Genomic DNA, 27,365 nt, shown 5'->3' with positions numbered 1-27,365 from the left:
GGGATTTATATTTTAAAGAACAAAGAAAAAAAAAACCAAAAAACAAACCAAAAACAAAAAACAAACAATAAAAAAAAACAAAAAAAGCAAAAACAAAAACCAAAACAAAAACAAAAACAAAACAAAACAAAAAAACACAAAAAACAAAAAACAAAAAACAAACAAAACCCAACACGTTTTGTTATGTTTCGACAGTATGAACCCCAAACCGGCAAAGGGCATACGGTCAAATTAGACGAATTATACGTGTTTAAATGCTAGATTTATCTTTTGAATGGTTTACTAAGATATTTGTAAAATTTTTCACACATGCGTTGAATTTAGGAATAGCTTAATTAACTCACACTTTGTTGTGTATGTCTGTTTTCCATGTCTTGTCTTTGTCCCTGGATTACATTCTTTTGATTACTCTATCAAGGAAAATTAGAAATTTGATTTTTTTAACCCAGTGAAACGTGATAGATATTTCTGGTGTAGTTTTAAAATTAAATTTATAATTTGGTTTTAACTGCAAATTTAGAATATGAAAATTCTAAATCGAAAACAGAGTAACCAAAAAAGAAACCTTTCGGTTTTGTTTAACTGGTTTTTAAAATTCACTGTCATAAGAATGCACCGAGGATACTCTCCGAAACCCTTAAATTTCAGTAAATGTGACCATGGTAGACTACGACGACTTTAAAAACTGCTATAATTTATGCTCTCAACTCAAATACAAACAACTAGAAGCATTTTTAAATTATGTTTAAATGAACACTATCCTGCTTCATTTACTGTACTACTCTACTGTATTTATCTTTAGAATATTGTCTTTCTCTCTCTCTGCTGGGTTTTAACGTCCGAGCAGCAATATTTCAGCTACATTCAGACAATGAACATGAAATGGATGATAAAATGAACACGAAATGAAAAAAAGGACGGGACACAGGGACAACACGGTCGACAAACCTTGACCGCCACTGGAAAAAGGGGAGATGGGCAAGGTCGGGCAATTAAGCCTCCTGTGGCGGAGCGCAAAGGTTCCTACTCCTATCGAATACCACAGCAGGGTTCTTTTACGTGCGAGGGACGTGGCATCTTTCCCAACACGGTGCACCAATATGGTTTGCGGTCAGGTTTTCCGTATTATAGCCTGACAACCCCAGCATGTAACACGCCAGGGGTACCCCATTCCACCACCCGGAGCACACATCCCAGTAGCTCTGTGGGCAGAGCGCCTAGCCCCCGGCTAGGTTTCTGAGCACTATTCAGTCGCCTTTTACGACAAGCTTAGCGCTGCTGCAGGCCTATTCTTTTTACACCCGGACCTGCACGGGGCTAGAATATTGTCAAAAATAATTTGATTTAATTTCAAAACTTAAGGACAATGTAAACAAATTTCAAATACTTTTAACGAACAATAAATAGTTTATAAATCAGGTATGTCATGCAAACACAGCCAAAAATGCTACATTTCAGATTCATACGGTTGGTAACATGATAATTATATATTCAGTTTAATATATATTTTATCATGATTATACCTTTCAAATGTTAAAATCACCCTGTATGACTTGATCTAAACTAAATAAACTTTTTCCGTTGTGTTGTTTTCCTTCAGCATAAATGTTTAACAAAATCGTTTCCTATGATCACAAACATAATACCATGATATGTTTACAAGTTTACGTGTGAGAATTATGTCTACATAAAAATAATTATATGGCAGCAAATGATCACTTTATAAATTGAAGACTATAATAAAAATCATGTGTGGAATATTTGGCTGTGTAAGTCAACAAAAAAAAAAAAAAACAAAAACAAAAACAAACAAGTAAACAAACAAACAAAAAAAACAAACAAAAAAAAAACAAAAAAAAAAAAACAACAGAAATCAGACAAATAACAATAGTAACATCAAAATACTGAAGAAAAAACATTCAGTGAACTAAAAAGAAAAGAAATAAATTAGGTAAATGAAAACAAAATCAAATATAAAGAGCACAGAAAAAAGAGACCAAAGCACATTCTACCAGTACAACTCGGGAAAACCAACAAATTTTAAAGAATATACCGGTAGCAGAGGCGGATCCAGGATCTTAGGTGGGGGGGGGGGGGCTCACACTAAAAAATTCGCCGAGAGGTTTAATTCTTGAAATAATCTTCAAGCGTGGGTATAATATCTTTTGTGGTAAAATTAGTAATTAAAGTTTAAACCTAAACCTACCCCTGACAACCCATGCTTTGCAAATTTTAGGGGGAGGGGGCACGCCAGCCACGCCCCTGTCAGAATCCGCCCCTGGGTAGAAGGTATATTATAATTAAATTGTAATAGCATAGCTTAATCTATGTAAGGAAAGTACTAATGTTATTAAACATGATAAGACAGAAATTGTATAAAAGATTCATTGTTCAAATTTTGAACAAATACAATTTGTTTCAACAACATTTGTAAAGACACATTTGTGTTGAAAAAACCTTTTCATGACATTAAAACGAAATATAGGTAGCTACCACAGATATCAAACAGAGAACAAGGAAGTCCTGACCTTTATTTATACCTCTTTGATCGTAAAGCTATATTTTGTAATGTCATATACTTATACCGAAGGACTTAATATTTACTTTGAACAAAATAATAAAATACGGTCGGTTTGACCTACAATCCAAGTATATATTGTTAAAACATAGATTAACCGTATATACATAAAATGTCATTAAGCTTAACGCAAATTTGTTTGAAAAAAAAGAAAACGAAAACTGAATCAGAATATGAAAATTCTGCATTTGATGATAACGTGGCAAATGTCACCTTTGAACAAGAGGATTATTATGAAGAATTAAAACCGTCCTCGGATGTAAGGAACCTGGAAGTAAGACAAACGGCAAAACCAAACGAATATTCAAAATGGGAAAGTGATAATACTATTTTGTATGCCAATCAAGATGCAATAAATCAAACATCCAATAAAGAAGACAATGGAGTTAAATTACCAATTAGTGTACCACAGAAACAATCGACGAACTATTTCTGGAAGATCGTTGCAGTTATTTGTGCGTTTTTATTCCTGGGGACTGGATCTGCCTTTGTAGTTGTAACTATATCCTTGCAATCTAATTCTCCAGGTAAGATAATTAACAGTAAGACCTGTTCAAAACGAAACCTGGATACCCCAAAACTTGATTAAATCAGTCCGTTATATCATTTTCTTTCGATAGGGTATGTAAGTCTCGTCATGTGAACCTGTGATTTCACGAGAATGGATCATAGTCTACCATTAAAAGCATAAAGATTTGTCATTTAGAGAGCATTGAGTTTAGTGTTTAGGGCAAAAATCTTTCTGTGTAAAAAATACCGATAACAATGACAAAAAACTATTTCTACATTGTTATACAGCGTTTCGAGTACCCGAAAGTAAACAATAAAATACAGATCGGCCTTTGGTTTTCAATACGTGCTACATCTGAAATTCCAGTAAAGAAATTGACACTAGAACGTGACTTACACACCCTATATATTGACCCTATTGCACTTCGAAAATATGTCTGAATAGAATTAAACTATCAACACAGGTTTCACGTTGTCAATAATAATACAATTAAATAAATAATATTGACGTAAAAAGAAATGCAGGTATAAAGCTACAAATCGGTATTTGTAAAATATTAGATCCGCCGGACACACAGAGGAGGATCTCCAAACCATTGTTGTTACGATCAAAGAACATAATAAAAACTGGTGAAAATGTAAAAGAGTATTCCGGGAAAACGTTTGGATGAAAAAATTACAAACAACTTCTCCAGATGGAATAAACGAGAGAAAAAAAAATCATATTCAGGTCTAAGGCTAGTACAGCACTACATGATCTACATCAATACGCTGTACTACTACATTTTGACATTTTTTTAATTGTTTTCAATAGTTAATTTTTACTTTTAATTTTGATAAAAAAGATCCCCTTTGTTTTTTTCAATCAGGCTTCTTACCATTTGCTTATGTGTGCCTATCACCCACAGCGTACGTGATATAGCTTCTGAATCTGTTTTGATCTTGCACTTTGTGAGTTTTATGCTCGTAAAGTTTTATGCTGAAGAAGGATACCAGTTATCCGATATATTCAATGTACATTTTAGCATCAACTAGCTAATTTCAACATATCTCATCAAAATTTACTGAAACATGCTCGTTTTTTTCTGTCTGATCTTGAACTTTGTAATATTCAGAGACGATTAGTCGAAATCCGAGCTATTCAATCCAAGAAATTAAGAAGTAAACAACTTGCATTTTTGGATACTACTACATTTGTACAAGACGGGGAAATGTCCATGGATCTTCACAGCAAACCAAAGGATAATCACCAATACTTATCTCCCAATAGTTGTCATGTACTAAAAGCATACCATACAGTCAGGCACTTCGAATTCGGCGTATTTGTTCTTCTGACGATACCACCAACAAAGGTCTAGATGAACTCCGTGGTCCTTTGTTATCGCGTGGCTTTAAATCAACAGATATAGATCGGGGATTTGAACGTGCTAATAAAATCAGCCGTAAAGATCTCCTCGGGTACAAACATAAGAAAAAGAAGAAAAAAAACAAGAGTCCCTTTTGTGCTTACATACCATCCAGCCTTTGGGAAACTCTCGCAGTTACTGCATTCAGATTGGAAAGACATTCAAAAACATCTCAAGCTCTCCAAGCTCTTTCCTGGGGCCCCGGTCCCGGCATTCCGTAGACCTAGGAGCCTAAGAGATGCCCTTGAAAGAGCAGAGATTTCATCTCAGCCCAAACAAAATACAACGTGCCAATGTCGACCATGTGGAGATAAGAGATGTAAGACCTGTACCCAGATGCTGCAAACCAAAACGTTTAAAAGCTACTGCACTGGAAAGGAATATGCCATTTTTTGCGATGTGACTTGTAAAACCGAAAATACCATATACCTTCTCCAGTGCCGTTGTGGTATGCAATACGTTGGCGAAATAGAACAACCTTTCAACAAGCGTATGAATGGTCATCGCAGTGACTACAAATGCAAACCAGACCTCTCTCTAAGTCGCCATCTTAGATCCGCTGGACACACACAGAAGGATCTCCACAACATTGTTGTTACGATCATAGAACATAATGCAAACTGGTCAAAATATAAAAGAGTATCCCGGGAAATCTTTTGGATGAAGAAATTGCAAACAACTTCTCCAGATGTAATTAACGAGAAAAAATAATTCGTTTTTAGGTCTTGGTCTAAGGCTAGTACAGCACTACTTGCTATACACCAATACGCCGTACTACTATATTTGGACTTTTTATTGTTTTTAAATTTTTTTCACAGTTAATTGTAACTTTGATAAAGGTACAATCACCCATAGCGTACGGGATTCTGCTTCTGAATCTATTTTGATCTAAAATTTGGTGAGTTTTATGCTCGTGAATTTTTGTGAGTTTTATGCCCATATAGTTTTATGAGTTTTATGCTGAAGAAGGATAACAGTTATCCAAAATATTCAATTTAAATTTTACCATCTACTGGTGATGTTAAACATACTAAGACGTATATATAAAATTCATTTTCCAATGCAATATGTTTTAATGTTATGAATAACCTCACTAGGACTAATGCATTTGCAAACTTTTGCAATACTACAACCCTCCTTAAATAAAATAAAATAAAATGAATAAATACAAAAATAAGTAATATTTAAGAAATCGTGTAAAAAGCAATGATTTAGAACCATAAGCATGTCAACACTCTTACGTTTAGTGAAATATAATTTAATGATGCAATTAAGAAATACATTCAAAAAATGTATGTTACAATAACGCTTCTTTAACAGCTTCATACGGTGACAAACATTCTTCATTTCTTCTGAAAACAGCCTTAATCTCAATACATTAATATCGTTGCTTTTAAACGATAACGCGCGAGTCAACATATCAGAACATCTAATAACTAGCCATAACACAAAATTGACACGAAAGGCCTCAGCAAAGTTTTTATCGGTTATTCAGAGGACAAAGGAGATAAAAGATGTTAAAGCAAAGAATTTTGCAAACTTCTCCTTTTTTATTCAAAATTATATCATGTTGAAATATTGTTTTTCGTTCCCAAAATACCTTTCAAATGTTAAAATCACCCTGTATAACTTGATCTAAACTAAATAAACTTTTTCCGTTGTGTTGTTTTCCTTCAGCATAAATGTTTAAAAAAATCGTTTCCTATGATCATGATTTTGGGATATATTTTTGTCATTCATTTTAAAGGAATGCATTTAGGTAAAGTATAAGAGAAAATGACATTTAAAGCTGAAATCATAATGTCGTATAAGTGTTATTTTCGTCATATTCGCGGTCAAATATGTAAAGGGAAAATCACGAGATATTTTTCTATCTCGTATTTTTGAACAGTTGCCGAAAAAATTACATCAGACAAAATAACGTCACCCCGTTTTGAAGACAAACACAAAATCTTTCAAGCGGGGAAAACCACTTATACCGGAATAAATTGTCTTAGTCATTTTGCATGACATAAATCAGACTTTAAACATTTCAGATAATGGTACAAAGACATACGGATTTTTTCGAAGTTAACGAAGACATTAGCAATATATATATATTGATATTTCTCTGCAAGAAAAACACTTAAAAAATGACATAAATAACGTACAACAGATGAACAAGAACGGCTTGATAAGAATAACAAAAATAGAAAAAAAAATAAAAATAAAAAATAATAATAAAGAAAATAAAACAAATGTCGAATAAAAGACAAGTGAATACAAAATGATATTTTTGCTTATTCAAAGAGATTAATATTTTATATAAATAAACAAATAGAAAGTTAGTCTACAAGCTTAACAAAATAAAAACCTTAAACATTTTTGTATCAAGGTTCTTCTTGCGAGGGCATTGAATGTTTAAACAATGGGACCTGTGTTATTTCTAATGGTGAAATAGTGTGTTCCTGTCTTGACGGCTTCAGTGGGTCTAGATGTGAAGGTATTAATTTTATTTTTCAGTACTGCATATAATACGACTTATTTAGAATTCTTAAAACAATTTCGAATCAAGTGTATTCTCAGATATTGTTAGTTAATTGTGAAATCTTAGTCATCGTAAAAAAAGAAAAAAAAAAAAAAAAACATAAAACAAAAATAAAACAAAGCCCGATTAACAAAACCAAACAAAACACAACTTCCTCAAAAAACTATTTGATAAGTGTGTTGGAATATTAACCTGATGTTGTAACTCCCTAAATTATATTCAAATTTGTAATATATATAGAGAAAGGGCTTAAATCCCTTTGAGGGAGGGAGCAAATTTGCATCGCGGATTCGCAACCTCGCATCGATTCTTGAGTTTGGGTGTAGTTTAGACTTGATTATACATATGTATGCATCCTTGTATTAACATATTGCGTCGATCCCATTTTAAAGCTCCTGTTAATTAACAAATCTGCAGCAAATGCAAACCGAATACTAAAATATTGCGCTTTAACCAATGTAAAGAAATTATGAAAGATAAAAAAAAAAAATTTTTAAGATTGGTTAAAACCGGTAATTGTTGCCTCCCGTTTTTTCACTAAGAGGTTTGTTACCGTTAGTTTTTTTTATTTCCGAAAATGTTAAATTCATAAGAGTAAAAAAATCCCTGGCAGACATACAGTATACACAGTATCCCATTAATTAAATAAAATAATACACAAAGGAAAAACAAGAAACAAAAAATAAAGAAATAAACAAAACCAAAAGTAACAAAATAAACTAAATTATATGACAATAAATGTGAAACGATTTACATGAATATTTTTATCAAACATCTATAAAAAGCAGTTTGTTACTAAAACAAAAAAAGGTGTTTCTCAACAGTTACACCATGTAACCAGACCACTTGTGATAACATGGGAACGTGTTATATGGACAGACTAAAGCCAAATTGTGCATGTAGACCGGGATTCTCTGGACATAATTGCAGCAGTGAGTATTTATTTACTATATTTACGACAAAATAGTATGCAGTATGTCGTTGATGAAATATTTTTATAGTAGAAAAAACATACATAATTATAATGTATTGAAATACATAGATTAATGTACAAGAAAATCAGTCACTTATTCATAATATAGATCGAATGTAATCATACCAAACTTTATAGTAGTACAGTCAGTGTTATCGTTCAAATCAGATTTGTGTAGCTTAATAATTGTGACAACCGATTTTCACTCTTCACTACCACACCTTGTGTTCATTCATACAAGAATTACAAGCACTAATGTAAATATTTCCCTTTTGTTAAAGGAACACCGTGTGGTAGAGATCCATGCTTTAATGGTGCATATTGCAACTATCATGTAGATATACCTGATCCAATTTGCGAATGTAAACATGGATACTCAGGAAGGCTGTGTGAAGGTAGCACTTAGAGTTAACCAACATTTTTGTGTTTCCTCTTCTCGTTTTGCCCATATACTTGAAATTTGTTGTATCTGTCCTTTGGTCTTGATACTTCGGTATTTATCTTTTTTTTTTTTTATATTTTTACAATACTTAACCATGGTTTTCTGGATGCGCACGTATATTACTATTTTTTTAGTATATTAATGAAAACGTTGTTTTTCGCATGAAAAATAGGTAAAGTGTTAGATATTCAAAATGGCGTACTTGCTATCAAGAGATAAACTTTTTAATTTTCTTTCAATCATACATGTACATAAAGTTCAGATTTTTTGTTAACAGCTACTCCTTGCACTAGTTCACCTTGTGCAAACTATGGTGTCTGCACAATAAATGGCGGAACTTACAACTGCAAATGCCCAAATGGATATTCCGGACCACGCTGTGCAGGTAAAAGCAAATTAAAGTGAGAACAAATGTAAAAAAAGACATGTGTATAGGCAATACATAAGGGTATGCATATGCTATTGAAAGGGGTTTGTTTAGAAATATTTAAGCTTTAAATATTTAACAAAAAAATCAACAGGAGTATTTATGACATGTAGCAGTGCATATAGAACAATTGAAAACAGACACAAAATAAAATAACAAATACAACAGAGCAATAACACATGGAACGAAACTGTTCTTATAAGGTGTAATTTAATGGAATTGCATGGTCTATACAATAAAATATTTACGACAACACAAGTAATAAACAATACGATACCGAATGTAACCAATTATTTTTAACCAAAATTACGGTTTCTCAACATAAGTGTTAATTCCTATTCTTGATAACAAGTTTGTAACCAGCACAGACTGACACATTCAAAAGGTTATTTTCGATAAATAGTTCTAGAATTTTATATTCCCTAGACATGAAGTGTAGTACAGAACTGCCAGATGAAGCTTGTATGTTTGATCAAGACATTTATGATAGCGGAGATTGGTTAAAACGATACGTATGCTGTTTATTTGTTATAAGATATTCATATGTATTATATCATCATTATACTGATGGAAGAATAATCAAGGGAACCAATATTCTAGCGGATATCAAAGAATGTAAACCATGGATAAAGATCGGATATGGACAACAAATTACATAAAAAAACCAAAATAATCATACAATGTAATAAAAGAAAACGAGTAATTCGGACACTACTAAAGAATTGAGAGTATGGATCAGGTGCATTGGTTTGGTTAGCGGCCTCTGGTGTATTAGAAACACGCACCAAGTTACTCATAAAAAGTCAAGTCCAGGGTAGACAAAAGAGGAAAGGAAAACTATGACACGTTGAACAAATCAGTTTTGATGGCATGGTGCACCATCACCATCCATAAGTTCATGATGACGACCATAAATCTCCTGAAGTGATGAATTCAAACTTGTAGCAAAATAACCCTTCTCCTGGATCCAAATATGTTGTCAATAAAAATTTCCAGAACTTTTGGAAGGGTAAACAAGGGAACCAAGGTTATAGCGGTAATCAAAAGAATGTAATCCAGGGACAAAGACCAGACATGGAAAACCTACATACACAACAAAGAACATAAAGTAACTAAAATCATGCATACAAATTAACAAAAGCAAATGAGCAACTCGGACTCCACTAAAAACTGGGAGCATGGACCAGGTGTCAGTTTCACAAAAAGTTGCAAGTGTAACATTAATCGTAAGTTATGACGTAACAATGCTATTTTCTGTTATGACGTCATTACCTACGATCAATTTTACACTTACGACTTTTTGTGAAACTGTCGCCAGGTGCATCGGTAGGGTAAGCATCCTTTGGTATATATTGAAAATGAGTTGGAATTATTTCAACAAAGTATGAGGAATCTCTACCCCAAACAACATATTTGTTGCTATCCAGCTACATGTATGTATTTTATGCATACTTATGGAGTTTAGGAATCCAGTACATAGACGGTAGATCACAGTCAACGTCTTTGGTAATAAGACCAAAAGGGGATATCACATGTGTATGATTTTCACTATCTCTTTGGAGAGTTTGGTAGCAATGTTGGTCTTATTACTGGTGTTATTTTCTACGTATACTTCTGATAATAAACATTGGAATACGTTTTGCAGATAAAATTAATATTGTTTGGGGCTTTGTCTTTTGGTCTGATAACATATTTGTTCTGTATAGTAGACAATATATTTTGATTCATCGGGGTCTTGGTGTATTATCGACACTCATTGACCTACTTAAAACTTTCATACAATTCAAAATTAAAGACCTCACAGGCTTTACACAAAACATGAATCAGTATCATAGCAAAATGATCGCAAATAAAAGTGGTTATGTAACATGTAATATATAAAAATAAAAGTGGTTATGTAACATGTAATATATAAAACTTAACGATACTATTTTTACTTATTCTGTAGGCGAATGTCTCTTTTAGGCAATTACTTGGTACACAAAAAAGATAAATTTCTTATTGCAAATGCAATTGAATAATTAATTAAATAACTGAAAAAAATCTTGACATTTAAACAAAACTTATTTAAGACAAATCGACCTTGTCTTTCAACACGTGCAGGTCCGGATGTTAAAAGAATAGGCCTGAAGCAGGGCTAAGCTTGTCGTAAAAGGCGACTAAATAGTGCTCAGAACCTTAGCCGGGGGCTAGGGCGCTCTGCCTACAGAGCAACTGGGATGTGTGCCCCAGGTGTGTTACATGCTGGGGTTGTCAGGCTATAATACGGAAAACCTGACCGCAAACCATAGTGGTGCACCGTGTTGGGAAAGATGCCACGTTCCTCGCACGTTAAAGAACCCTACTGTGGTATTCTCCCGGAGTAGGAACCTTAGGGCTCTGCCACAGGAGGCTAAATTGCCGGACCATACCCACCTTTCCCTATTTCCTGTGGCAATCAAAATTTGTCGATCCCATTGTCCTTGTGTCCCATCCCTTTTTCATTTCATCATCATTTCATGTTCATTTTATCATCATTTCATATTCATTTTATCATCAATTTCATGTTCATCGTCTGAATATAGCTGAAATATTGCTGCTCGGACGTTAAGCCCCAACAAACAAACATCTTTCAACACATACAATTGTGTAACAAATAACTAGAAATAATACATTCCTGTATCCGCGCCTCCGTCCTATGTCGTTTTTTTCCTTGATTAATTTACAGAAGGAATGTATTGAATAAATGCTAATAAACCTACTCCATTTACTGAAATCTTTCGGCGTTCATCGTCGTCTACTTAAAAAAGACTTCTCCACAGAGCCATTCAACTAGATTACTACCAAACTGGTTACCAACATCCTTAGGGTATTTACTTAACGTCGATTATAAAAACCAAATGTAAAACATGGCCATTATTACTCTTTTTCTACCACATTAGTCGAATCGTCACTTTCTATATATACATGAATATCATAGAAACCATGAGTTATAAAAATGTGACTTTGTTCTGCAGATTTGATAGCTCTGTAAAAGTCTTTTTAATTCAACTTGCTCTTCAAAGGCGTAACATGACTTTTTTCTACAGATTTTTGTCAATATCTTAAGAAAAATGATTGATAGAAAAAAAAATCAAGTGATTCGTATCATTACAAAAAAAAGGTTTATGTTAGATTGACCTTGATTATTTTCCCCCTAATTATTGTAACTGTTAATGCTGTCAATGTATTGTAAATATTTGATCTATTATTTGTTTTTGCTGAAACACCTGTTAAGATATCAAAACATAAAAAAAAGTAATCTGTATTACTAAATTATATATTTTTTTCATAAACAGATATTTTTTGCTTTTCAGGGAACTACATCATATTTTTATCCAAGCAGTTATAGTTCAGTGAGATTTATAACAAAACGCAACATAGCATTAGGTAAGATCACTTGATAAAAAAGCGAAATTGTAAATTTATTCAAATGCACCACCTTTGATATATAACTTTACGTATGCTTTAATATATTTTAATCTCAATCAATTATCTGAAGATCCCTAAATTTCACGCTCGAATCCCAAGAACTAAAGAACTAATTTATGGAAACAAAAGTCCTGCAAAAAGGGCTGAAAGAGCGTCTGAGTAATTTGGATTGAGAGAAAACATAGAATATCATATTTGATATTGAAACATTTAAAAAAGGCCAATAGCTTTTATTATAGCGTAAAATAATGGAAAGTGTCGCACTTCTTTTGTTTCTTTGCTACTTTTCTCTTTTAAGTCATGCTCATATTGTAACCTTATTTTTCAATTATTAGTTCTAAACCTTAATTCAACTGAAATTTCCAGGTTCCATGGTTTACTGCATTGATTACGAAAGTCCCATTCACGCTTTTATTATTTACCAATGGGTCGATGAAATTAAGGTCCCCGAATGTATTCAACAACCTCGTAGGCAGACTTGTCCGACCTAGAATTACATCGGATTTGATTTTTTTTTATGAAATTCGCAGCATTATAAACATGAAAACTTCATTCTTTGCAAACTGTAGAACCTAGTACAATTGTAGATAGTAATGGATATGGCTTCCTTGTTTTAACATTTTGATTAATAATTTTCGTATAAAATTATTTTTTTGATTGCACTCATCTATATATTTGATTATAATGCTACAGATGAGAGGTTACTCCTTGACGCACGTATACAGCATAACGTAATTTGCAGTATACATGTTTTTGTTTTTGTTTTCGTGTTTGCTTATCAATTATGTTTTTTGAAATGAAAGATAGAAATAAGGGTCACGAATCAAATCAAATATATAGTAACACATGTTAAAAGAGTGATTCGTTATATTAATTGTTCTTAATATTTTATCCTCTTTTTACAGATGATAAAAAGTGTTTATCATTCAACCACTTTGTATATACTACAAACTCAAATTTCTATGGGCAATTAAGTATATACGAAAATCTGAGTCTCAAACATACAATTATTCCGCAATATAATGATGCAAGATGGAAGTATGAAACCTTCAAATTATCGAACAATCAGACAAATAAACCAAAGGTAAATTTATTTGTACCACAATACGTGCATGTTTCTATGAAACTAAGATTCAGAAACTATTTGTCAAGAGTTTGTCTTAATTTGCATTTTACAAATAAAAAAAATGAATTCTGTTTTTTATTTTCAAAACAATCTGAAAGGGTGCATCAACCAACTGTCTGAAAACTGAGTATATTGTACTGAACTTTTTAAATTTATATTTTTAAACTTCCAAAACAATTCATTACTATAATACCATATATATTATAAAATAATATCGTCTGATAACTAGTTCTTTCAAACAAATCACCGAATAACTTTTTATAATTATTGCTACAATGTATGTTTATATTTTCAGATTGTAATACAAGCTGGCAGAAAATATAGCAGCACCTACATTTACATAAATAATATTACAATTCATAGGTGTCAAAATCACCAAAATATTAAGCTGTGACTTTTTGATAATAACTTTCGACTGTGTGACTTTAGTTACTTTATGTTCTTTGTTGTGCATATCTATCATCCGTGTCTGGTCACTGGATAACAGAAGGCGTCATTGTCCTTTACTTTGGATGTTGTTTCATTTGATTCCAACTGTTTTAAACACTTGTTTGTTTTAATATCCATGAAACTCTCGGTGTTCTACATAGTGATTAACTTTTGTGTTGAGAGAGATTCTTACTTAAGCTGGTATAAGTATTAGTTTAGAGACATTAGTAGCACGCTGTCTAAAGATAATTTCGTTTGTGATACTTGTAGCAACGCATTCTATTCCTTATTGCGATTCGACAAAGTTAACTCTATCCTGATCTGATTTTGCATGTAAAAAAAATCAGGCTTTGTTTATTTATCTAATAAAATAGTTAAGATAAGTCCTTTCCAAGAATACACGTCAAGACTGCTTTGTTTAAAAAAATCCAACACATGTATATGTATACTATACTCATACAATATGTGTCTCTGAATGATTTCTATATTGACAAGTTGATATGCGAGATTCAACCTGTCACTTGAGTTTCCGATATACTATGTTAGATTTCCATCATTTCTTTTCTAATAAGCGTACAAACAAACTTACCCGTATTTATATCAAAGCTGGTGAATAACTTTCATGAGTTACAAGTATACATAGATGTACATATGTTATTCAAAACGATTGTGTTTACATATTTACATTATGTTTTAGTATTTTTTCTGACTTGTTTTATATGTCATTGGGTCCAAGCGCCCCTGTCGTTTAATTTGTTGTCAGTATTTACTCGTATTTTTGACTCTATTCTTACAAAACTTAAAGTCTATATTTTATTTTAAACGAAGATTCTTTCATTTCAGTTAGTTTCATCCTGTTTTCAATTCTTGTCTTTCCAAAATTTCTTTGCGTCTTTTGAAAATCTTGATGAACAAAGGCAGACGCGTCCTGGGTTGTGGATATTGAGGGGATGAGACAATGCATTGTGGGCTGTTTTGATATATAAGCAAGACATTGTTATGAATCATTTGAGGTTTTTAGTAAGAATATCCATCTGACATTTAAACGAATACAATTGTTGAACCTGATTTCAATATAATGTGTTGTCTATCATATATACCCAAAATTCATGGAAATTTGGTGATTTTTTCTATATGATTTACTCTTTAAGACTTTGCATGTTTAACATGTATGGTGAATTTGATATAAATTATATGATTTTTGAGATTGATTATTTAAATACATTGGGCTGTATGAATATAAGTATTTTTATTTTCTTTGTTTCGAAAAATGCATTTTTAAGAATCAAACAGACACAAACAGAAAACAATATCACAACAAATGATAAAGAGTAATCAAGGGAACTAAGGCAACTGAGCAACTCCAACTTCACTAAAAACTGGGAGCATGGACCAAGTGCAGCGGTAGGGTAAGTGTCCTTTGCTTTTCTAGAATCACCCGCCGAGTTGCTCATAAAAAAAGTCAAGTCTGGGGTAGACGAAAGAGGAACAATTACAAAAGCAAAACAAAAAACAAAAGACAAAACGATAAAAAAGGGAATAAACAAACAAATCCTTTCCCTCAAACAAAAATAAAACTGAAATAATAATCAAGGTCAAACTGGAATAATAATTAAAGTCATATTTATTTTACCTTAATAAAGTACAAGTAATACCTTCTGCAGTTTATTTTACACAACAATTGATTTGACTCGCAAATCGCAAAAACGGGTTTCATTTTAAGACTTGTAAGTACATTCCGTTTTTAAAACTCAATTTTCCAACCACTCGTACATTTTTGTACACGTCTGTCCTTCATAATTGTCTTTCAAAAATTGTAGTAGTATGCCTGCAAAAACAACTGTTGAAATAATGTTGTTCTGTCATAGTGGTTAAAATATGTGCAGTTAGTACATAAGTAAATAGACATATACAAAACTAGTTTCCAGTTTCTTTGAAGTACATGTTTGCGCAACAATATACCAATGTCATGTTGTCCTAGATATACGTGTTATAGTATTATTATTTTTTAACCATTTGTTCCTAAATAATTTTACGAAAGTTTAACACTTCAACAACTATAACGGGTAAAGTAAGGATTGTGTACAAGGAAGATGCCTTATGTATTTATCAATCATTTCACATAAAATATTATTTTTAACGTTCGTAGGTAACTTTATCTGATTTTTCCATTTTATTTGTGCCAGGTTGACATTGTAAGGGTTTTAAAAGTCTTGTTACCATATTAAAAAAAATGGCATTAAGTATAAATAAAATCCATCGAAAGAAAATTATGAATGGTGCAAGGAAAACGACAGCACCTACGTAAATCAGGATGGTTTTAAAGACTTGGTAAAAACGACGATGAGACAAAATTACCATTAAAAGCACCTTCCACGCCAACAGTTGGAGGAATGTGAAATATTGCAGCTACTGTGTGTGGGTAGCTTTTCGTTGGCAATCAATTTAATAGCAGCTACTGTTTATTCCCAGTCAAAAGGTATGCTTATGAAACAGTTTGTAAATCTTTTTTTAAGTCTCTCTACACAATGTGTATTGATCTTGAAAAGAAATGAACTGATCTAACTGAACAAACTAAGCCACTGTTCGACCTCACTTTGTATTAGATAAAATTTAAACAGATTTTATCCTTTTACGATATATCAATCAATTAATAATAAAAATATCCATCAGTTGTTATTTTAAAGTCACTGCATGACGGATTTAACAACACTTCATTCATCTTTCTGTTCGGGTGATCTTTTCAGGTTTGTGCGTTTACATTTTTTTTTCAAAATCATGTTAGCTGAACTCTAATTTTCTTATCAGAAATATGAAAGAGTAAAGTGAAATGTAACAATAAATGGGCATAGTTGGTCATGATAATACATGATATTTAAACAGTACTCATCCAGGCCTGACTTGATGATATGCAATACCGTTATAACTTTGGTTCCCTTGATTACTCTTTAACTCAATTTCTTTGTTTAGTTTATTGTGATCGGTTAAAGTACCTTTCTGTGTGAAAGTCAAGATATGGGTGGTACATGTATGCGTACAAATATAATTCTGTCCTAGATATATGTGTTATCGAATGTGTTATTTTTTAAACATTTAATAAATTTACAAAAGGTAAACACTTCAGCTACTGTAAACGGTAAATTTGAGATAAAATACCAGGAAGATATGTAATGTTTTATTGCTCAATTGTCATAAAATATAATTTATTGAGTAATTAAGTTACTTTAATATTTTTATCAGTTTCACTTTTCGATTTCGTGTCAGACTGATAAAGTAAGTGTTTTAAGAGTTATATTACTGTATTAAAAAAGATGGCATTGAGTCTAAATCATATTCGTCTAAAGAAAAAGAAAGGAAAACCTGAATCAGAGTATGAAAATACCGCCTACCAGGAGAACGAGTCTAGTAGTTCGACAGGACAAGACAATTATTATGAAGATCTCTCATCATCTGTTGACCTCCAGAATTTGGAAAAAAAACATAAGGCGCAACCAAACGAATATTCTAAATGGTGCAAAGAAAACGACAGCACTTACGTAAATCAGGATGCTTTTAAAGACTTGGCTAAAAGCAATGATGAGACAAGGTTACCGATAGCAGCATCACCAAAGTCAACAGTGGCGTATACGTGGAAGATTGCAGCTATTGTGTGCGTATTACTTTTTGTTGTTTCTGGGATCGCTTTAATAGCAGTTACTGTTTATTTCCAATCAAAAGGTATGTTTGTTTATCATTGGGCTAATCTAGTGTTAGCTTATATTACAGTCACAGAAACAAAAAAACAAAAAACAAAAAAAAACAAAAAAAACCAAACAAAAACAAAAAACAAAAAAAATCCATAATATTACAAACAAAGAAATGTCTTCAAAAGTACCGTCAACAAAACGGAAAATTGGAAAACCACTGCAACGGTCCTCACTTGGTACAGTCATTCATAAAATAGCGGATTTGATTATTTTGTCTTTTCTAATTAACTATATTGTTTATGTTTTCTAACCTGAAGAAGATAAATTAACAGGGGATAAAATAAAAAAAAATGTTTTTTTATTTCATCGTTATTAAGATTCGCCTTGTGATGGACTTGGGTGTCTTAACAATGGAACATGTTCTGTTTATGAAGACAAACTGAGCTGCACCTGTCTAAAAGGATACACTGGACCTAGATGCAAAGGTATGCACATGTTTTATGGCGATTGTATTACAGGTGGTTGTCTCCAACTTTAATAATAATACCATGGTAGAAAATAAAAAGCAAAACTGCTTTGGTACCTATCTTCTTTAAAAATCAAAACGAACTTATCTATTTTCATTCTACTATTTTAAATAATATTCCTTGTAGCCAATGGAAGTCTATTCGTGGAGCTAGAATGGGAGATAATACATAAAAACGGATGAATTAAACTCACTATGAATCATAATTGATATTTCCTATACTTATTCGAAAATAAAGTGTTTACAATTAGGAAATTATGTTTTATTGATCCATTGTTCAGAGTGTTTGCTTTTACAAGCATGACGATTACTGAAAACTAATCTTGACTCTTATTTAAGTTAAAACACGTATGGTTCTGTATGTAAAGTAAAGGGCTTTACTTAATGTCTAAGACTTTTTCATTAAGTTATTACATCTTGTAGTTACTCCATGCGACCATATGCGATGTGATAATTTTGGGACGTGTTACTTAGAAGACCTAGAGCCACGTTGTGCCTGCAGGCCGGGATATTCCGGTACAAACTGTAGCGGTAAGGATCGATATATCTTTTCTTGTTAAAATACATTTTTGTCGTTAAGAAATGGTTGAAAAATATATGCTTTGTTCGGATTTGTTTTAGTACTCTGGTTAATGCCATCCACAACATCTTTGTCTGTTTTTACTTCATTTGATTAACATCATGTAGTGGTAATTCAACAACAAATTACAATACAAGGTATAATTTTGTTATTGTAAAATAATTGATATAAACACGTTTACCGTATAAATACATTTTAAATCAAATATAGCAGTAAACACATTCTTGGTTTATCATATAAATTCTTGACTTACTAGCTCTATTTTCGCACTCTCTAGCTAAATTTATACAGCTGATATACGTTTTCACCATCTTTAGTATAATAATAATATCATAATTGAAACCTTTCGTTTGCATTGATTTTGACATGTTTGAGGTAATATATAGAGTATTTGTACATGTTTTATCAGATATTCATTTTAAGAATAAACTATTACATTAATTGAATTCTTTTTTTAAGCTACACCTTGTGATAGTGCCCCATGTCTTCATGGTGGCTCATGCACTTTCATTGACAATGTACCCACAGCAAACTGTAGTTGTGTGGCTGGCTTTAGTGGATTAGCATGTGAAAGTAAGTGTAACACGGTTCTTATGTACATCAAAAACATTATCTTTTATTTAGTACCAAAATTGTTTAAGTATATGCTATGACGTTTTGACTAGGTAAACCTTGTACCATTACATTAGAATGAATACAAATTTACATTAGCTTTCAGCATTACGCATAGAACTTTGAAAGTGACTTTTGTCTAAACCAAACAGCTTCGTATCTGCGGAATTCTTTGCGATTGTCAAAAATCATTGAGTATACATGTAATTCCCCATCATGTAATATAGTTTCATTTAGTGGAGGAAATATAATTAGGCTTTATGTCGCTGTTAAAATTGAATATATTTAAACAATACTATCTCCATAGTTACTATTTCTACTCTTTAACTATTTAGTTACTCTTTCAACATTTTCAATTCAAGACAATTGTTTTTAAATTCTTAACTACTCACATTATCTAATAAAAGGGTAAACCAACGTCAATACAACGAAGTTATTTCAATTAAAAAATAAAAATAAAAAAAAGGAATTTTTCAAATTTTATTATTATATACTTCTTTTTTAAAAATATAGTGTTTTCGGCATATGAGAACAAAATGGCTAAGTTGATAATCCAATTTCAGTTACGCCATGTTATAGAGACCCCTGTTTAAACGATGGGACGTGTAGATTCACTTTGAACAGCTCGAAGCCTCTATGTACCTGTATCAACGGATTCTCTGGGGATTTGTGCGAAGGTTTTTATCATACATTTTTGTTGGCCCCTATAGGCTTTTAAGTCATGTTGTATTGTCCTTATAGAATAAGTAGGTACGTCAGTTTGCAATAATAACATATTCAATTTTTACTTCAGAACGAAGAAAACACTATTGCATATTGCAGGGAAAAAGTAAAACTGTTTACAAAATTCGTGGTGCATGACATATTAATTATCAGCAGATTTGTTTTCAAGTTAAAATTATATTGTGATGCTGTTATCACAATAACCATATTGAAATATTGTTTGTTTAAGTAACTCCTTGCACTAGTTTGCCGTGTGGAATCCATGGTGCCTGCAGTGTTATTGGAAGTAGTTTTAAATGCAATTGTGTAGATGGTTATACGGGATCAAACTGTTCAGGTAGGTCAATTGTGAAATCAAATGTGAATTGGAATAAAGAGAACAACATATATATATATATATATATATATATATATATATATATATATATATATATATATATATATATATATATATATATATATCTGAATTGATTGAATAATTATGATTTCAATATATGATACAAAACATATAATAAAATGTAAAACCGAGCATCAGTAGATTTCATATCATTTCATAAGCATTTCTGCAAATAACTGACCTATTCTATACATATAACTCTTCTCTAAAGACCACATCAACCTTTGGGATAATTTTATATTTCAAATATATATACTTTGATAATAAACAGACATGTATTTGTTCACATTGTAGACATGCACGGCAGTGCAGAACCAACAGAATATTCTTCATGCATGTTTGAGCAGGATTTATATGACTACGGAGACTGGATTCAAAATACGGTATAAAACTAAAAGCTTAACATATTTCTTCACAGCTAATTATTTCCAAATTATTATTAGATAAAATAAATAAATAAATAAATAAAATCGCATTCATCAATGTATTGAAATAAAAGAGCTTCCGCACTTGCGAAATCGTCTACTTCCGTGTCGACAAATTTGACTTCCGTCGGAATATGTTTTAGTCGTTCATATTTCTTGTCTTACATGCAACATATATAGGATGTCGCTTACGTTCCGTTCATATTATCAATATCAAAATAATACATTCAAGATGCAGAAGTTCATTAATTAAATTACTCAGATACAGTCCCTGTATTGGAAAAACTTCCAACTTGCCCCATAGCCCATTACCCCATCCCCCATTCCCCACTGACCCATATCCAATAGCCCCATTCCCCCATTGCTCTATCCCTTTTGCATCGACTTATTTCGAAAAGAAAATCAATAAATAATTTATTAAACATATATAATGAATAAGGATGCAAAATGCAAAAAGTTTTGTGCAATCAATATTGACTTTAGAATCTCGACGCCGAGATCGAGATTTACCGAGATAACGCGATATTTGCATTGTTTACATGTATTGTCGCCACTCCGAGCTGCATGATAAATAATAATCCAAAATGTTCATAAAACTATATCTATATATAAATTGTGCATGATTTTAATTTATAAAATTCCACAAAATAACATTATTCTGTAAATTGTATGGGTGCAAACAAATTCAATTTCAATGAAGGACTGATATTACTGTTTCAAATGTAAACATTGTCAAAAAAAAGCATCATATGTGTGGCTGCGACATATTAATTTCAGGCAATTTCTCAAAAATGACATATTTCTGCAGATTGTAAGGGTACGAGCAATTTAAATTGTTGTTTATAATATTAAAAATGGCAATATTGGTATCCGGTTGGTGGTTGCGACACTCATCTTTCAGTCAAAAATCTTCAAAATGACACATTTTTGCAAAGTGTATGTGCGCGAACATTTTTAATAACCCTATTAATCTAAAATTATATTAAAAGTGTTAATATTGTCTATATCAGTATTATGTTGATGGCTGTGATACATAATATATTTTAGATCAAATTCTTGAAAATTTGATATTTTTTGCAAATTGAATGAGTACAAACGCTTGAAATTACGTTTATGATCTTATATTATTGGTTAAAATGTTAATATTGTCAAATAAGAATCATATGAGTGGCTGTGGCACATTAATTTCTGTCCATTTTCTAAAAAAATGACTTATTTCTGCAGATTGTAAGGGTGCGAACAATTTTAATTTCAATAATGGTCAAAATTATTTATTTAAAATATAAAAAATGACAATATTGTTGTCCTTTTCGAGGTTGCGATACATGACATATTTCTGCCAATTGAAATGTAATCAACATTTTATATTTTTGATGGTCTTCTTATTATTGCTCAATATGTATATTTTATCAATATTATAATTATGCGAGTGTCACCGACACAAATTTTTTTCAATCCAAATTAAAAAAAAATGACATATATTGGAAATCGCTTGAGCGGGAACATTTTCAATCTATAAGAACCGGAAATTAAATGTACTTCCGGTAAATATTTAAAAAAAAAAAGTATATGAATAATGAATTTTTTCACCTGTGATCATTAAAAGTTATTCGAAAACATTTTTGTCATTCAAATAACAACCTAAAGATATATTTGTTCACGATAATGTGTCATTGTTGAATTATTTTTATTTTTACCTTTCACTGTTAAGATAGACCTTGCACGAATACACCTAAATTTAAAGATCTTCGAAACGCATTCAAAACAGTACATATTTTGTAGTTACATATTTTAAAAGTCTTCAGTATGCGATCCCGATTAGTAATAGATTGAACTTGTTATGCATATATATTTATTTCTCACAAACCAAAATACAATGGTACAGAGAACATTCACCAAATATATGAATACATAAATATTAACAAGAAATTAAAACATGGAGGTACAGTTCAAAATACATATAAAGTTTAATCCGAAGATTAAACAGTTTGTTCATGATTCGTAAGAATTTACACACTACTACTATTCATAAGATCATGAAATTAAAGAATATTTGGTCTATTTCGTAAAGTATTCGTAATAAGATTTTTCCTATCGTTATCAAAAAAGGAACATGTAAAAATATAGTGGTACTCATCACCAATTTCATCAGTATTACAGAGAGGACATATCCTGTCTTCTCGTCTTGTATTTTGCCACCTTCTTGATTCAACTAGAAGTTTATGATTCAAGAATTTGAAAGCTGCATAAAGTATAGGTATTTATGTCGTCTAAGAGTAATCAAGGGAATCAAGGTTATAGCGGTAATCAAAGAGTAATCAAGGGAATCAAGGTTATAGCGGTAATCAAAGAGTAATCAAGGGAACCAAGGTTATAGCGGTAATCAAAGGAATGTAATCCAGGAACAAAGACCAGACATGGAAAACAGACATTCACAAAAAAAGAACACAGAGTTACTAAAATCTTACGTACAAAAGTAACCAAAGCAGACGAGCAACTCGGACTCCACTAAAAACTGGGAACATGGACCAGGTGCACCGGTAGAGTAAGCGTCCTCTATTTTTTTCTATAAACGTTTGAAATAGTTTTCTAGCTTAAATTCATTCTTGAAAATTCTGTAGTTAAGTGATTTCGCGAATTTTGAATGCGAAGACAGTTTGTCTTACCATTAGGTGTCGAGGTACATGAAAATATGCCAAATTGCGGCTGTTCTAAAATGAAAAAAAAAAAAACAAACATACAATATGGGCTTATAATAATTTTGAAAATAAACTAGAATGATTCAAGATATCAAACATATGTAAGTGTTGTATTTTAAATGTAATTCGACTTTTTCTGTAGGTCACTGGACCCGGAAAGTCCTACTTTACTGTAAACAGTAATAACTATGTGCGATTCATATCAAGAAGAACGCAACTCGGTACGATATTTTTTTCTACTTTAAGTAATTTTAATTAATATATCATTATCAACAGAATCTAAAAGATGTTCATCTTCAATACTTCAAACTTGACCCGCCATTGTATTACATCACTAACATTGTATTAATAGATAGTTTTGTTAATAATTTGATCTTCTGTAACTATAAAATACAGATGATAAAAATATTGCTTTCACAACCGTCATAGAAGACCTTTATTTATGACGTTTTAAGCAAGTAGCTTTCAGGTGTTAAGTTGTACCATGTAAGTGTTTAAATTAAATAGTTGAACATCCACTTTTTTAAATGTACCTTTGCAGTTTATTAATGACGATTGCAATTGTTATGTAAATGCAGCGACAAAAAATGATTTTAGCAATTTGGTATAACATTGTAACCCGAGACTGATTGGAAATCCCGACAATTTCCATTGATGAATAAATGAATGTCCTATCCCATGACCAGTTTTGTTGACATTTAACGGATTATGTATCAAGTAGTGAAATGATTTATTTTGTTTTAGAAGCCATCCCTGCTCTGTACGTTTGCTCTGACGTGTGATAGGGTTGCACTCACTATTAAACATAAACATTAAATAAATTTTCAACATTGGAATGAATTCTTTATACGTCTTCATAAATCTTCGTTTGGTGAGGAGTAATGTGCATAATATATCGGTCTACCAAAACATGGAAAACTAAATGTCTTCGCCGTCCAAGACGTTTTGCACCGTTAGATCTAACCTCATAATGTAACTGAGACAGACGCCAACTTGAAGAGCTATAAAATGTTAGAGAAAGTAATGTGGAAACTTTAAAAAAAAAGAAAAGAAGAGAATAAAAAAAGAAAGAAACATAACCATTCTCATTTTGACAACAAATTGTTTTCCATACATGTTGAAGCATATAACGACACATGTTACTTTTTTTTCTCTTTTATAAATCAACTAACCTTTTGAAATCTTAGTCTAATCTAATTTTATTAGATATGCAGAAGTGTGTTTCCTTTAAATACAGCATGAGTAGCATTTATTCATATCCAAATCTTAATGTAATGGAAAATACTGTCAATCGATGGACCGCTTACTACACAATCTCATGGAATTTTGTTCAGTACGTCTTGGCGTATACAGTGCTGGTACCAAAAGACAGGTATATATATCGCAATGTTAATGGAAAAAAACCTACGCGGCCTGTTTGATTTGTACATGATGAACATCTTATGACACATTGAAAAGATATAGTAAAAATATCTAAAGAATTTAAGCTGACATACTTACGTTATTGCAATACGCAATGTCTAAAGGGAAAGATGAGATAAGTTTTGAAATTAGTATTTGCTTTAAATAACCTGAACAATTTGTGGTGTTCCGCATTAGTTTGCATTGGAAGAAATTGGAATTGATGTACCTGTAGTTGTTGCAAAGATAGTATGTTTTACGGTTTATCCTGGTTCTCTCAACTAAAAAGGTTTTGCTTACTTACTGAATTACCTATACCTGTTCGGGTCGATTTATACAATTACTATGAGTACTCTTTTTTAGAGGTTTAGCTTTTTTGTCATATAGATCATGCTCAATTCTCGTGTACAAGCTTTTAATCTCAATCAACGCCTTTTCCCCGAGCATATCCGACGAAGTTCATTTAATAAAAAAAAATAATAAAATAATGTACTTGTAAATAGTACAGAAGTAGTTACTCACAGATTTTTAATGAAAATAGTAAATTACGAATTAACGATCACGAGTGCAAAAGAACGCCAATAGTATTCGAATACGCAGCACTTCTTCCAAATACAAACCTTGAGGCGTTTAGGTTTCCCTCGCACACGATACGTCGTGGCAGGCTGAACGCTCACCAAACGCACGATAAACGCTCGTTTACACATAGCATAGGCGACCACTTTAAGTGCGGGTATGAACGCATGATAGACGAACGATATTAACAAATAATGCAGAAAAAAAATATTGATATTAATAAATTAAATGTCAAATATACACAAAAAATGATAGTGAAAAAGAATAAGAAACACATTATCAGTTTACAAAAATAAACGGATCTAACGTGTATTTATTAAAACGAACGCTGGCATCATGGAGTATAAATGAATGGTCGCATCAAGTGTTTAAACGAAGACTTAAAATGTGCATTTTTATCGTGCGTTGAAACACGCGAACATGAAACGATGTGAACGCATGCAAACGCACGACAAACAATACTCAAACGTTAAATATGATAGTTGAATGTAATTTAATCACAAATCATTCTCGGCACGAGTAAATATATGTTGGTGGTGTACGATAGCCAACTGATTGTTCATTGTTTCATTGATTTTCCTTCAATTGGTGCTTTTGGAGGATAAAAATTCCAAATCACTATTGTAATAAAAAAGTTAATGTCACAAGAGAAGAGAGTTTTGACGGGAGAAAGTATTTTTTACAAAGATAATTTACAAAATTAATAATTTTACGTGATATTTTGGACTTTATTACACAGGGTATCATCTTTTTATATCTTGATTGCATTCGCAATTGCTTTTTTTTTCAGATTGTAATTCAAGGCTATCGGCGGTACTCCACGAACAATATTTTTCTGAGGAATATAACACTTCACAATTGTACTTGAAATAATTATGTTATTCTGTTACATCTATTACAGTTTATAATTATTTCAAATTAATGTCAGAAGTTTATGACAATTATCAATCTATTAGTACTGTTTGTTTTCCTTTCATAAATAAACATAATTTTTCTGTAACTGACTGGAAAACAAACTTTCCATATTAATGTTGAGCATTGATACTTCGTTTACATTATTTATACCTCTGCTCTGTAGGAAAGGGAGTACACTATTTTATCTATGATCATCATTTCGTCGTTCAGTATTTCCGTAACCCATTTTTCGTAACGAAATTCACAGCTTGTGTAAGTCACAGGCTCCTGCTATATTTTGCAAATCTTTATATGGGTACATGCATACCGTATCGTAAGATGCATTTTCATAATTGTATGACTTTAAACGCAGCTTGTCGACAGTGAATCAAAATCAACCTAAAAGGATAGCGCATCGTAGGATGTGCATTTGTATTATTATGACATCTACTTTCTGTTTGATTGCAAACATAAGCTTAGCTTTCCTTATATTGTTATGGAAAGTGAGTTAACCACTAATGAGCTGTCGCTGACAGATTCTTATTGATCTTGTTATTCCCTTCGACCTCAAATTGAAGTCTTCGTTTCGAGGGTCTTGAATTAAACACATAAATTATTTTAAAAAGTTTTGATATCAGTGAAATCCGTGTCTGTCCCTAGATTATATTCTTTTGATTTCTGCTAGGATCTTGGTGCCCTTGATTATCCTTATTTTTCATCGTCTAATAAACTTAACTTACTGTTTAATTGAATTTATTTATTCTATAGAATGGACACACATGTCTACTTAAACATCTGTTTGAATGTAATTCAGGAAACAGCTCTTTGCTCAACATTGTTTCACTAATGATTAAGTTTTGTTTATTTTTTCATTACCTTCAACACACTAATTGTTAGGCCACTTTACCAAAGAGTTAAATCAAGATTTTAAGAAGAGAAAAAAAATTATTTAGTAGGTTGTTTCTGATTTTCAAAACT

General features: G+C 31.7%; 2 protein-coding genes across 2 annotated transcripts; both read left to right on the top strand.

The window, feature by feature from the left end:
- The first annotated feature begins 7,996 nt into the window (after positions 1-7,996).
- Positions 7,997-12,285, top strand: LOC148597878 (uncharacterized). The gene is made up of 5 exons (XM_088562128.1): positions 7,997-8,021; positions 8,276-8,389; positions 8,714-8,821; positions 9,290-9,375; positions 12,199-12,285. The coding sequence occupies exons 1-5, from the start codon at positions 7,997-7,999 to the stop codon at positions 12,283-12,285; spliced, it is 420 nt and encodes a 139-aa protein (XP_088418254.1).
- A 4,848-nt stretch (positions 12,286-17,133) lies between these two features.
- On the top strand, positions 17,134-26,488 carry LOC148597877 (uncharacterized). The gene is made up of 10 exons (XM_088561967.1): positions 17,134-17,585; positions 17,932-18,039; positions 18,504-18,611; positions 19,120-19,233; positions 19,836-19,949; positions 20,225-20,332; positions 20,687-20,775; positions 23,659-23,737; positions 24,723-24,888; positions 26,284-26,488. The coding sequence occupies exons 1-10, from the start codon at positions 17,180-17,182 to the stop codon at positions 26,288-26,290; spliced, it is 1,299 nt and encodes a 432-aa protein (XP_088418093.1). The 5' UTR covers positions 17,134-17,179; the 3' UTR covers positions 26,291-26,488.
- Positions 26,489-27,365: the final 877 nt, after the last annotated feature.

This window comes from Perna viridis, chromosome 14 (genome assembly GCF_037379345.1).
Source record: "Perna viridis isolate PV_CMFRI_1.1 ecotype Kerala chromosome 14, ASM3737934v1, whole genome shotgun sequence".
NCBI classification, from domain to species: domain Eukaryota; kingdom Metazoa; phylum Mollusca; class Bivalvia; order Mytilida; family Mytilidae; genus Perna; species Perna viridis.
This window is presented reverse-complemented; position numbering and strand designations above follow the sequence as displayed.